General features: G+C 34.4%; 1 protein-coding gene across 1 annotated transcript in view; it reads left to right on the forward strand.

The window, feature by feature from the left end:
• EYS (EGF-like photoreceptor maintenance factor) overlaps window positions 1-13,471 on the forward strand; it is a 765,389-nt gene that overhangs the window by 342,395 nt on the left and 409,523 nt on the right. The window contains exons 26-28 of the mRNA XM_085217834.1: window positions 6,445-6,616; window positions 7,143-7,221; window positions 12,554-12,753. Coding sequence (XP_085073960.1) covers window positions 6,445-6,616; window positions 7,143-7,221; window positions 12,554-12,753 — 451 coding nt within the window. The remainder of the gene's footprint in view (window positions 1-6,444; window positions 6,617-7,142; window positions 7,222-12,553; window positions 12,754-13,471) is intronic.

Consider the following 13,471-nt stretch of genomic DNA (forward strand, 5'->3'; position numbering starts at 1 on the left):
GGCATTCAATTCACAAAGATATGATGCTCTCTATGAATAGGCAGTACAAAACACCAATAAGTAATTCCCTGATGCAGATTGCTTATCCTGAATATCTAATCTAGAGTTCAGATGTCTAAATATCAGACATTACATGCTATTTGATACGTTTCTGTATTTAATCCATATGTTTTTTTCCATTCATTTTAAATTATAAGGACAACTACGTCTTGGAAAGTTATGCCTATTTACTTAACATCTAAAGCTGACATTTAATGAAAAGAATGTCTTAAAAGTTTTAGAACAAGCAAATTAATCCCTCTTTGTATTAATTATGGTGTTTTCTGTTGTGTAATCTTAACTTTCAAAGTTCTTTCCACTTTCCCAACCACAGTGGATATCAAGCTTGTCTAAACAAAGAAATATATATTTAATTTAAGACAGCAACCAAGCAAACTTTCTGCAGTCAACAGCAATTTAACTCGACTTAATACAAGGAAGGTGAAATAATTCCCTGAAATAAATCTAATACTAACACAAAATACAACAGAATGAAAAAACCTAAATCTCTGGTATTAGTCACTAAGCTATACTAAATCTTCTGTAAGATGACATCAACAAAATCAGGCTCAGCAACCTTATCAGTGCTAGTGTGCAATATAGCTAGAAAACATTTGTTACAGGTTATTTATTCACAACAGGCTGGATGAAGCAATAGTTAAATGATGTTTAAGAACCACTGTGCTTTATAGAAAACTTGTGGATTCAGATAAAGAATGTTGAATAAGAAAGGAAAAAAAAAAAAAAAAAAAGGAAAAAACAGTCCACAAACAAAGGGAAAAAAACAAGTTATTCAAAACACAGTTGTTTACCATCATAGAATTCCAGAATTTCCTGAGTTGGAAAGGGCCTACAAGAGTCATCAAGTTCAACTTATAACCACACAGGACTACCCAAATGCCAAACCGTATGACTGAGAGCATTGTCCAAACACTCCTTAAACTCCAGCAGCTTGTGGCCATGACCACTGCCCTGGGCAGCCTGTTGTAGTGCCCAACCACTCTCTGAGTGAAGGTTCTTCTAAGTACCATATAAGTAGCTACATCTTTTCCAACATAGTATGTAAATTAGTATAATCTGTTAATTTACTATTGCATTTAGTTTTCAGTTTTGTCCTCATCATCTAATTGTTCTTTATCACGTATGTTTTTCTTTTCCAAGTAACGTGTTTTTGAGTTTATTCACACAAAATTTTGTTTCTTCCTTTTCCTTTCTTTTTTGTACTAAAATGTAGCCACTTACTATAAATAATTAACCCAAAGATTTAATTTCTTGAAACAACACTCAAATCTTTTTATTATCTCAGTAAAAAACTCCTGGAGATGTTTAGCATTTTACATTAGCATCTTTCTCGACTTCTAGCCCAAAAAATTGAATACTTCTTTATTTATTTGTATATTTTTTAATGTATATATTCTTATGTCTTATTATAAACCAGAATATATACTCTAGCTTCAAAAATGAAAATATTTTTACTCTCAGAAATGTGACATAAAGTCACAACATCTGAGCACAAAAGGTTATTAAAATGCCAAGGTTATATATCAAGAGGGAGAATCTGGAGATTATCACAGGAATTTCTTATAAAAAATATTCTTTACTGTCTAATAAATTAAAACTTTGCAAATTTATGTTCATGCCATATAAAGGAATGAAAAAAGAATCTTAAAGTATTAAAGCTGAAATTTAAAAAATGTGAAATAAAAAATCACATAAACTACAGAACTTGCATTTTCAGAGAATCATAGAATCAAATAATGGCTTACATTGAGGGGACCTTAAAGATCATTTAATTCCATGCCTCCTGCCATGGTCAGGGTTGCCAACCACTAGAGCAGGCTGCCCATGATCCCATCCAACTTGGCCTTCAGTGCCTCCAGAGATGGGAAATGCAGAGCCTCTCTGGGCAAACTGTTACAGAGAATGAATCAGCACATGCATCATAACTCACAGTCAAAATGAAAAAATAAAAATAAAAAAATAATAATAATTAAAAAACCCCACATGTACATCAGTGGTGTTTGTTGTATGGTTCATTATTATGTTCCCAGTGTCTGCTTTCATCCCTGTTCTTTTGAGAAGTAAAAGCTCTTGAAGAACTATATTTTTGCAACTAGGAGAATATCAAAACAACACTTCTACAATTTACCACCATTTCAATTTTCTTCCTTTACTGTACTCAAATACTTAGAGGATCAAGTGAAGGGCTTGATTTTTCAGTTGAGTGGAATACAGTGTGTAAAAGCTCAGTTGGATATCAGAGGAATGTGTTTCTGGGGGAAGGAATGCAAAAATCACTGTTTTGTTTTTAACAGAGAAGAGGGTTGAGACTAAATGCCCTAAGATCAGAAGTGGAAGAGATTTTAGGTTGCATGAAAAGTTGGTGAGGAAAAAAAGACAGAGAAGGATAATTTCTTATTTGTATTTCCAGTTGAAAAAGTGAGTCTTTACTCTGTATGAGTATGTAGATAAGGAATACCACAAGTGATTTGTAAGAAACGTGAAAGTGTGAGGCATCTCCAATTAATAAAGAGCATTGAAGATTAAAAAAAAAAAAAAAAAAACACTTGAAAAGGACTGCTGAATTTGTGTGTTAAGATATGAAATGGAGTGCTCCTTGATGAAGGAGTAGGAGGAAAATAGCTGTCTCTTGTTCATCTTAGTGTTAGTGCTAATCATACTCTTTTCATCATACTGTTTTCTGCAATCTATGATATTTCCTTGCCTTCTGCAGCGCTGACTCTTTGGCAAGTCCCTAGGTTAACATTAATGTTATCAGTCATTTAAATGTGGCATGTGTGGTGTAATTGCCCCTTTCTCTTGCATAACTGGAGCTGTTGTTTATAGCATGGTAAGTACAGTCTGTTAAACAGAGCTCCAGGAACTCCACTTCAGCCCATTGTGCCTAAACACACATGGCACAGTCATAGCTACGAAACAGAATATGTGGACAATGTTTTAAGTGCTAATTCTGTGGCATTATAGTCTGCTTCTCACACCAACTTTGTAGAATACTTATACTGCAGCAAGCAAGTCTCTATTAAAATTTTCAACAGGGGTTGAAAAAACCACATATTTCAAATTAAATGTCAGTCACACTGGAAGAGGATGACAAACTGTAGAGCTTACAGTCATGAATGATTACCAACTCTTTTGTGTCTACAAAGTGGCAAATAACAAATTTAGTATATTTTGCACTTGAAAATAATTTACATGATAATCTTTATTCATAATGGAAGGAATTCATTCAGTGAAGCTAAGGGATTAATTCCAGGAGCATATTTGGCCCAATTTATTCAGACAATATCAGAATCATAGAACCATAGAACTATTTAAGTTGGAGAGGTGTTCCATCTGTTGGAACATTTTTTGTGATTCCTCTCTGAATGTGCTTCAACAGGTCCATGTCTCTCCTGTACTGAGGATTTCACATCTGGATGCAGTATTCCAGCTGAGGTCTCACCAGAGCAGAGTAGAAGGGCAGGATCACCTCCCTTGATCCACTGACTTTTTCTGGTGCAGTCCAGGATACATTTGGCTTTCTAGCCTAGACACATTGCTGACTCATGTCCAACTTGCCATCTACCAGCACCCCCAAGTCCCCTTTTTGGCAGGGCTGTACTAAATCTTTTCATCTCCAAGTTTGTATTGATAGTTGGAGTTGCCACAACCCTTATTGCAAAACTTGCACTTGGATTTGTTCTCCTAGACCCACTGCTTGAGCCTGTCTAGGTCTCTCTGAATGACCTCCCATCCATCAAACCTGTTGACCACACAACACAGTTTGATGTCATCCACAAACTTGTTGAGGGTCCAGTTGATCCCACTATTAATGTCATTGATAAATATTCTGAATAGCATTCATCCCAGTACTGATCTCTGAGGGACACCACTCATCACTAACTTCTATCTGGACATTGAGCTATTAACGATCACTCTCTGACTATGGTTAGAATATGGGTGTTGTATTCAAAGAAGAGATTTTTGCATGCAAATATAAATTATGTTTTATAAAAACTATCAAATATATTTTGCATGAGTTCATTTTAGCAAGAACATTTGGACTAGCTCCTACTAATTAGGAATCTATTTTCTTTATTAGAACAAATACTTCAAAATAGCTTACTTTATTTTTTTATTGAATTATGTTTCCAATGTTACAATTATTTGTTTTCACTGTTAAGTATCTACTCTCATATTATAGTTTGTATTCACAGCAAACCTCACGAGCTCCTTTAAAATTAGGAAAAACGAAATGGACTTGTGCTCCCTACAGATTTCTGAAATATTAATTCTAGCAGGAATAAGAAGTCCATTTTGCCTATTAATATTGTTAAAGCTTTCCTTCTAAAGGCATAATATGGAGATAGCACTAAAAGGCTTTATTTTTCCTTCCATTGGGCTTAGTCTTTCTAATCTTTGGGCAGAATCTAATCTTAAGTACATCTCATGATACCTATTCCTCAAAAAAACTTGAGCATAAAATGACACTTGTCTATCCTTCTCTTCCCCCTTCTTCTTCCCCCTCCCCCCCCCCAACCGCAGAGATTCAATGGAGAGTAGTGTGCTCTTTTTATCATTTTTGATAGTAAACAGTTTTTCATTACTGGCATTCATCGCTGATTTTTGCCTGACAATTTTTTGCAAATTTTTTTCTTCTCTTCCTCTTTTCTCCCTCTCCTCTCCTCTTCCCCTCCGCCTTTCCTCAAGATAGATGATTCAGGTCAACCTTTAAGTCTATTTCTCTCTTCCTCTATTATAAAGAGAGTATAAACACCTTAAATAAACTACTTAATTTTTAAATAGTTCATCGTTATGGGACTGTATTAGACTCTGATTTCCTTAGCATAGTTATCTGAATTCTGCTCTCTTTCTTTTAATATAGAAGTTTAGGAATGGGCAGATATAGTCTGACAACTTTAATTTCAACAAAATTATATGTATGTAGAAAAAAAACCCACACATTTATTTGCTTTAATAATATGACTCATTTGGCACTTTGATCAGAAGTTTTTGGTTTTTTCCTCATCAAGCAACTGTTGGTGCGGTGCAGTAGAATTAACCTATCAAAACTTTCATGAGCAGTAGCAGATTTGATTGCAATTGTGTCCTTTTACTGACATTCTTTTTATTATGATTATTAAGTATATTAGATTATATCAAGGCTGAATCTTCAAATGAGTTACAGGAAAGGAAAATCTTTTCATATAGTGCGTTATCTTTTGAAAGTTAATTTTTATGATCATTTATTAACACATTGAATTACTCACTGTCTTTCTACAATCAAGTTTTGGATTTTCACTACATTGATTACATTCATTGATAAATTCAAGCAAAAATTAAGTCAGTGACATTTTGGTAGCATATATAAGGGTAGATCAGGAGCAGAATAACGTAACAGTCTATTTAATTTCAATATGTTCATCATCTAAATAACTATAAGTTTTTCTTTTTGAACAGATTATGCAATAATGGAAGCATATCTGAATGTGGAAGTAATATCCGTGATTACTTTTAACCCTCATTCAGAATCAATATATTAATATGTCAACTTCTTCAAATGAGTGGTTACAACCATCTTAACAACAGAATCTGCAACAGAATCTGAGTTTATATGTGTGTTAAATATGTACCTTAGATGTAAATAGCTGTTATTCATATTAATGTGAAAGTTACTCTGTTAGTCTTTACTAGGTAAGAATCATTTCCCGTGATCTTAAAGAAATTCTATTTGTTGCTCTATTAATAGATTTATTCCAAACTGCTTTTTATGATCTATGCTCATTCATGAATTAGCAAATGTTAAGGAGTCTTTATGCTTCTTACTAGCTTAAAAACAAGCTGCCAGTAGTTGGGTGCATAGCAATGAGAAAAGGCTGTAGGAACTTCTCATGCACTGCTCGCATTTGTGTATAAAATAGCAAATATTATTTTGATTGGAAACTGAATTACTTAAGTAAGTGCCTCATTACAGCTATTTTGTGAAATGGAGAGCCTGAGGAATTGGTGTAACTTCTGGCTTCTGGAGCCTTTTTGTTCTCTAGCGGAGGATCTTTTGTATTAACCATTCTTTTTCTCTCTTCCACACTGCCCTTGACCTATACACGTGAAAAATCAGAATAATGATCTTGCATTATCCCTAGGTACATGTTGATTGTCAGTATTTCATAAAGTACATTGAAATGTTGAGATGAAAGATGTGTGGCACTGATTTGCAGGAAAACTACAAGCAGAAAAACACACCACCATTCTGGTGGGATATTCTTTGCTAATGAATATAATGAGCTATTTAAAAAATGTATGTAAATAAAAATAGTTTAGCTGGAATTTATAAGATGAATAGATAAACTTTTAGATGCTTCGAGTTTAGAATTCAAAACTTACAACTGCTCTGTTTTTGCACAGGTAATAGATGTGAAACAAATATAGATGAATGTTTATCTACTCCTTGCCTAAACAATGGAAGTTGCATTGATGACATCAATTCCTACAAGTGTCACTGCAGGAGAGGTTTCATTGGACCAAACTGTGAGACAGATGTTAATGAATGCTGGCCAGATCCTTGTCTTCATGGAAGGTGGCTATTTTTTCTTAGTTATTATTATGTCCAAGATAATGTACTTTAGTAGCAATATTTATCATTTGTAATTACAATTTAATGTCATGGGAAGGTTGACAAATATATTTTTTTGCTATTTTTTCCATAAAGTAAGAATGCACTTAAAGATGACAGATGTTGCCAGCTTAAGCTAATGTAACATACTGTAATATTGTCTCAGTTCCTCTTTCATTTGTATTTCATTAGCATATACTGTTTTTTAGGAAATGTGAATTGGACTTAAATATTCTTGAAAGCAAATCCTTATCCATTACATACCAGTAGATTGAAATAAGGTGTATTTTGTTATGACAAACAATACCCTTATGAAACCCCTTAGCACCAATAAAAGGCATATTTGAGACCCATTATAAAACCTAATTAAAAATTCAATTGATTTCATTATTTGCATCAGACCACTATTTTGAAATGTATGGAAAAATACTGTAAGTGCAGAATCTATAATTACATAACTTCATCTGAATAATGCTAATTTGTATTTCAGATGTATAGATCTCATTGATGGATATCAGTGCTCTTGTGAAGCAGGATGGACCAGCTCAAGATGTGAGATAAATATTAATGTACGTCTTCAAATTTTATTTTATTATAAAGGAAAGGGTAATATGCTACTTGAAACTCACTTTTTTTAGGTAATTCCTGAATATGTCTGGTTATTGAAAATGCATGACAGTCATTCCAAGTCCATTCCTAAAAGCTCATTATTTGTTATTCGTATGAAATGGCATTAGAAAGAACATTAACAATATGCCTAAAGAACTTTAGATGTGAATTGTGAGTGATAAATCTGAAAAATAACAACAAACTACGCCAATATTCCCTGAAAATAATTTATTCTTTCAGTTTGGTGCAGACATAACTATCTTCTTTATATTGCTATTTGCAGTAGCTTTGCATAGCAAAGCCCAAGACACAGCTTTCTGTACTAAAAGTAGGCATGACTCTGCCATGAAAATTTCCATGCTCAGCAAACAACTTTATAGAAGGTGACTACATCTAGCAGAACAATGAGCAGCTCTTAGAAAATTGGCTACACTTTCAGGAAAGTATTACACTGATTTAGACTTTTTCAGGTTTTGTGCCAAACAGGATTTAATCAGATCTTGGTATTTTAAACATATTTTGTCTCAGAGAAAATCTGGCTTGAGATTTGGCTCCCTTATGGGTTATTTGGCTTTTAATATTGTGCTTCTAAATTGCCAAAAACACATTCAAAAATGTTATCCAAGCTTCTGTTTAACTTATTTATGCATGTTAATTACAGCTAGAAGTACTAGATAACTAAAATGCCCTATATTACATAGAGGTTGTATAGTCTCTAATTTTCCTGTTGAAAATAGCATTCACACAGAAGAAGTAAATCTAGCTGAAATCTTACTTTTGAACTTCCTTCGTAGAAAATAAAAAAAAAAAAAGAAAGAGAAAGTAATTCCACTCAGCAGTGTGCATCATGATATGATATTGCAGATCTATTGCCAGTGCTAATACAGAATACTCCTGGGTAATATTTTTTCTGGTAACATCCATAATTTACATTTTCCTCCATTTTGAGAGAGTAAGAGATTAAATGACCTGTAGACAACTGCATAAAATCATACTGAAAAGATAACCATATTTCATACTGATATGTTTGAAAATATATAGATTAGAAATTCTCAGAAAGAAACAGTATACATATACATGTGATAGTCTGTCAGAGTGATGGCTTCATTTTTTTTATATTCATTCTATTTGCATGCATAGTGCCTCCCAGATTAGACTATGCTGCAGATGTCATATTTTTTAAGGTTATAATACTTCATTCATCCTCCTCAATACATACCATGACTTTACAAGTCTTACAGAGATCAACAAGGCTTTCTGATTCAATAGAGGTGTGCAAATCTTGATAGTTGTGTTAGACTGGTGCTCTAAAATTGTTCTCCTCTAGGCTGAAATCTGTTTAAAAAAAAATCAGATATGAATCCATGTAAATATACTTCAATATGTTCTGCACTTGATGTATTTCACAGAATCGCAGAATTGTAGTAGTCCAACTCCTCTGCTAAAGCAGGTTCCCTACAATAGGTTGCACAGGAAGGTGTCTAGGAGAGTTTTCAATATCTCCAGAGAAGCAGACTCTACAGTCTCTCTGGTCAACCTGTTCCACAAAGTAAAAAAGTTTTTCCCCAAGTTCATATGGAACATCCTGTGATTTTTTTATTTTTTATTTTTTACAATTTCCAGTGCTGGCTGTCAATATGGTTTCTTCTTGCAGATCTTGGTTATGAGTGTCATGAATGTTTATAGCTGTAAAATCATCATATGTGTTTTTGGTAGTGAAGCTGGAGAGGGAGGACTGAAGTGTAGCCCTGATTTTAGGTCAACAAGGGCTAACCTGCCGCCTTTTCAGTGTTGTCTGTCACTGGAATATAATTATTAAACAACTAATCTATCTATCTGTCAATGCCTCTAATACTATGAAGCCTTTTAACTACTTCATGAAGCTCAGTCACTTGTCATGAAAGGTCATATACCTGTGCGCATCTTGTGCAGGTACTTACCTCATCACTAGCAGAAGGTTCAAGGCACTCAGTACAACCATCCACTTGAACCAGTCTCCTTTCTTACCATTTCTGGGTGAGTGCATCAGACATCTCTGGGGATTTCCCTGAAGGAGCACTGGTTTAGCCCTCATGCAAATGCCTGTCACCATGCTAGCAAAAATCAAGAGTGCTTCCTCTGGTTGTGAACCTGCAAGCAAGGAAGAGCGCCCTGCCTGCACAAACTGCTGTGAGAGAGTGCTACTCCCAAATGAGAAGAAATTGGTCTGCCATGTATCCTTCCTGCATGCCCTGCCTGCACAGACTAACAAGCCACATCCTTACTACTGTGCCATGCACTGTTCGCCTATTCTGTTCACTGCACTCCTGGTTGCTCAGTATATGCAACTCTATTAGGTGTAGATAGCAAAGTCTTGTTTTGAGGGAACTGCAGACCTGGTCTGCATGAGAAGAGGCCATACTGGACGCAGATGGCTCCCGCCAGATCCAGTGGATCCATTGCAAAGTACAGCTGAGCCTGTCAGCCAAGCTGGTGGGCCACCTGTAGAAATACAAATTAAAAAGTGTAAAAAATGCTGTGCACCAGAGAGCTGAGTGAGGAAGAAAGTTTGAGAAACTATGTTGTAAACACCAAGATCAGAGAAGAAAAAGGAGGAAGTACTCCAGACACCAGAGCAGACATTCTGCTACAGCCCATGGGGAGGACCATGCTAAAGAACATAACCACACTGCAGCCTGTAGGGGACCTCATGCTGCAAAAGATGAATATGCTCTGAGGAAGATGCAGCCCATGAAAAAACCATACTGGAGCAGTCATGTGCAGAACTGTGGACCACAGAGAGGACCCACTCTGGAAAGAGAGAAAAGTTTCATGAAGAAAGAGAAACAGAGACAACAGCTATCTCTACCCCATGCCTCTGTGCTCCTCTGGTTTGGAGGAGAGGGTAGGGCCTGGGGAGAAGAGGTTGGAGGAAATACATTTTTAGGTTTTGCTTCTCACAGTTCTACTCTCATTGTAGTAAGTTAAATAATTTTCCCCATGTTGAATCAGTTTTACTCATGGCAGTAATTGATAACTGATCTCCTTGTCTCCATCTTGAACCATGAGCTTTTTCACCTTATTTTCTCTCCTCATCCCATTCACAAGGGGGATTGAGACAGCATTGATTGGGCATCAAGCAGCCAGGCACAACCAGCAGCTAAGTTGATTTAAACAACCTATATGTGTATGTTTTTATATGTATTTCCCTAGAGATACAGGGATATTTTCCATTTTTTTTCTCTTGGATTTTTTATCCTCTGTATATGTTTGCAATACAGTTTGCTAGAAAATATATTCCAAGATTTTATCTTACGCAGTAAGCTAAGGAGCTTGTTGGTACCCCTGCTTCTGTCTAGTAGAAGACTGTGATCAGGTGATCTGGGAAAGGACAGGTCATTCCGTGAGAACAGATGAATGGGAATGAGGACTGCATTCTAGAATTAGTTTCTTTTGGATGGCTTTACTGATATTTTCTTTTTCTTTTTCTTTTTTTTTTTTTTTTTTTTTTTGAAATGCGAATATTGAGTGAAATCTATTGAGCTGTTCAGCTGATTGTGGAGACTGGTTCTTAACCAACTTAGCATGGATAAGCCAGAGAGTAGAATCCCTTTCTCAGATTTCACTGTATAACATATACATGTATGGCAAATATTGGTGAACATAGGAAAAGCCTCATGTAGGTTGGATGTTCTAATTTGTGCTTGTGTTGGATTTTTTCAACTATTGATTATTTTCTACCTGTTGCAAATTAGTGTGAAAACTAAAAAGGGTTGAGTAAGTAGTTTCTTCAAAGAAGTTAAACAAGTGTAAACTTCCAAAAACAGTGTAACTTATGCTCAAGATGAAGGTAGAAAAATCCAAGAGCAGGAAGGAAGGAAGATAACCATTTGTTGCACAAAGCACGGTGTGATTACCCACCCACATAGAAGTTTTTGCATTTTAATAAACAAATTCAAATTTGATTTTTTAAAGAAATACTTTTGTAAAAAGCTTTTTACGTTTATCAACATCAGAACATTTTTTTGAGTTTTGAACTTACACATAATTGCTTTAATGATTTTTATACTTTTTGAATAGATCCTTAATTTCTTCTGTGAATGAACAAAGATATACAAAATAGAAGTAGTAAAGAGGAATAGTAGTGAATGCAAATAGGACTAGAAAAAAAGAAGTTACTAGAACAGAGAAAAGCCAAAAAAAAATTGATCTGTGAATTGTGTTGTATTTTTTTTTATAAGCAGGACAACTTATGTTTGCCAACAAAAAATTTAATTAATATAGCAAAAGACTACTTCTATACTCAGAGGTTCTGGCAGTCTATAAAACTATCCCCAACATTCCTGTGGGATGTATAATTCAATTAGTTTATGTAAAGCTCACTAATAAATCATCCTATATACATCCAGCTGGAAAACATACAGGAAAATAAGTTGTTTTCTCACAATTCCTTGTGGATTTCTGAATTTACATTCTGTCAAGGCAACTGCAGTAACTGCAGGAAATCTAAGTGCCCTTGGATATCCCTAAAAAAATCAAACTGTCTAAAGTTAAAGTAACTATGAGAATAAATTCCCTTTTAAAACACTGGCTTTAGCTGGACTATTTCAGTCCAGCAGCAAAATAAAACTCCTTTGGGATATAGGCAAAAACTAGGTTTATGTGCTCAAGGGCAAAACCACATTTTTGCACTAACTAAATACTAATTTGCTGGTAGTTTTCATGGATTTAATTTGATTATTTTTTGCAGTGACTTTCTCGAAGGAAATTGCTATTATGTGTACAAATAAACATTCCTGTATGCTTTTATTTGCAATGATATGTGTTAATTGATAACCAGAGAGTTATGATTTATCAAGAAATATTTTATGAAGGAAAATAAGGTCCATATGCTTTGGTTAATATATTTATTTTGTCCAGTATTATTCTACTAGTTGGCCTTTTTTCACTATGATAGGTCCTGCTGTAAAAACTGAGAAGAAAGTCTAAAAAATATGGCTGAAAACGTGCTTTAAAATTTTAATAAAGGAATGAATAGGAAGCACTTAAATCTGTTGCATTTCTTAGAAAAAATATATTTGAATTTCTCCAAAATTAATGAGTAAGGACTAGTTTCAGAAGTATGAACAGAAATGAAAGCATCTCTATAGAAACAAAAAATTGACTGAAATCTGAGGTCGTTGTGTAACAGACATTAAAAACATCTATCACTCTTTCTAATTTCCAGACAGTTTCTTGTACTTGCAATAAACATGAATGAATAAATAAAGTGCTTTAAAGGTGTCATCAATCCATTGTTATTTGTCTCCTCAGGAGTGTGAATCCGTTCCCTGCATTAATGGAGGTTCTTGTCAAGATTTGGTTAATGAATTTGCTTGTATCTGCCTGACTGGATACACTGGCAAGTTCTGTGAACTTGATATTGACGTTTGCAGCGAGCCTGCACTCAGCTCAGTACTCTGTCACAATGGCGGTGTATGTGTTGATGGGCCTGGAAGAACTTTTCATTGCAGGTTAGTAAGAATACTGTCGTTTACTACATATGTAGTTAAGAGACATTCATTTGCTAAGGTTTCAGAGCGATGTTGCTGTATGCATTATGCGAACTTAATTGGATTTGATAACACTTAAGGACATATTAGAAATGTTATTAAAAAATCAGAGTTAATTATTGCAATTTTCTGATGTAGCCTCATATCACTTTAGACATTTTTGAACTCTGAGCAAAAACCATCATTTTTCAATATTGACGCTGCAAGTATTTAGAAAAAAAAATCAAAATCCTTCACATTAGTGTTCTAGTCCTTTTCAGAATGTGGAAACATATAGCATAAACAGAACTTAATAATTTAAAACCCATGTTTATAGATGCGTATATACTCTTGTATTTTGTATTCAGGTATTAATTTAGACAGCAGGTAGTTTATGCATTATGTTTGCAAAAGCTTGTATCCAAAGAAATCTCTTCTGGTCCAAGGTTATCATACTCTGGATACTGAAGGCTTCTGACTATACATGTGTAATCTTATAGCTTATGTAACTGTAGTATAGTAAAACTCCCTTAATATACTCAATAGATTTTACATATTATTCTCTGTATCTAATAAATGCATTAACTCTGAATTGTTATCTAGATCTCTAATCAATCTGCAGAAATATCAAATACTAAGAAAGTATTTTATTAGCTCATGTAATAATGTAGCAGAAATATTTTCCCTATATAATTATGTG

Source organism: Meleagris gallopavo, chromosome 2 (assembly GCF_905368555.1).
Source record: "Meleagris gallopavo chromosome 2, MGAL_WU_HG_1.1, whole genome shotgun sequence".
Classification (NCBI taxonomy): Eukaryota; Metazoa; Chordata; class Aves; order Galliformes; family Phasianidae; genus Meleagris; species Meleagris gallopavo.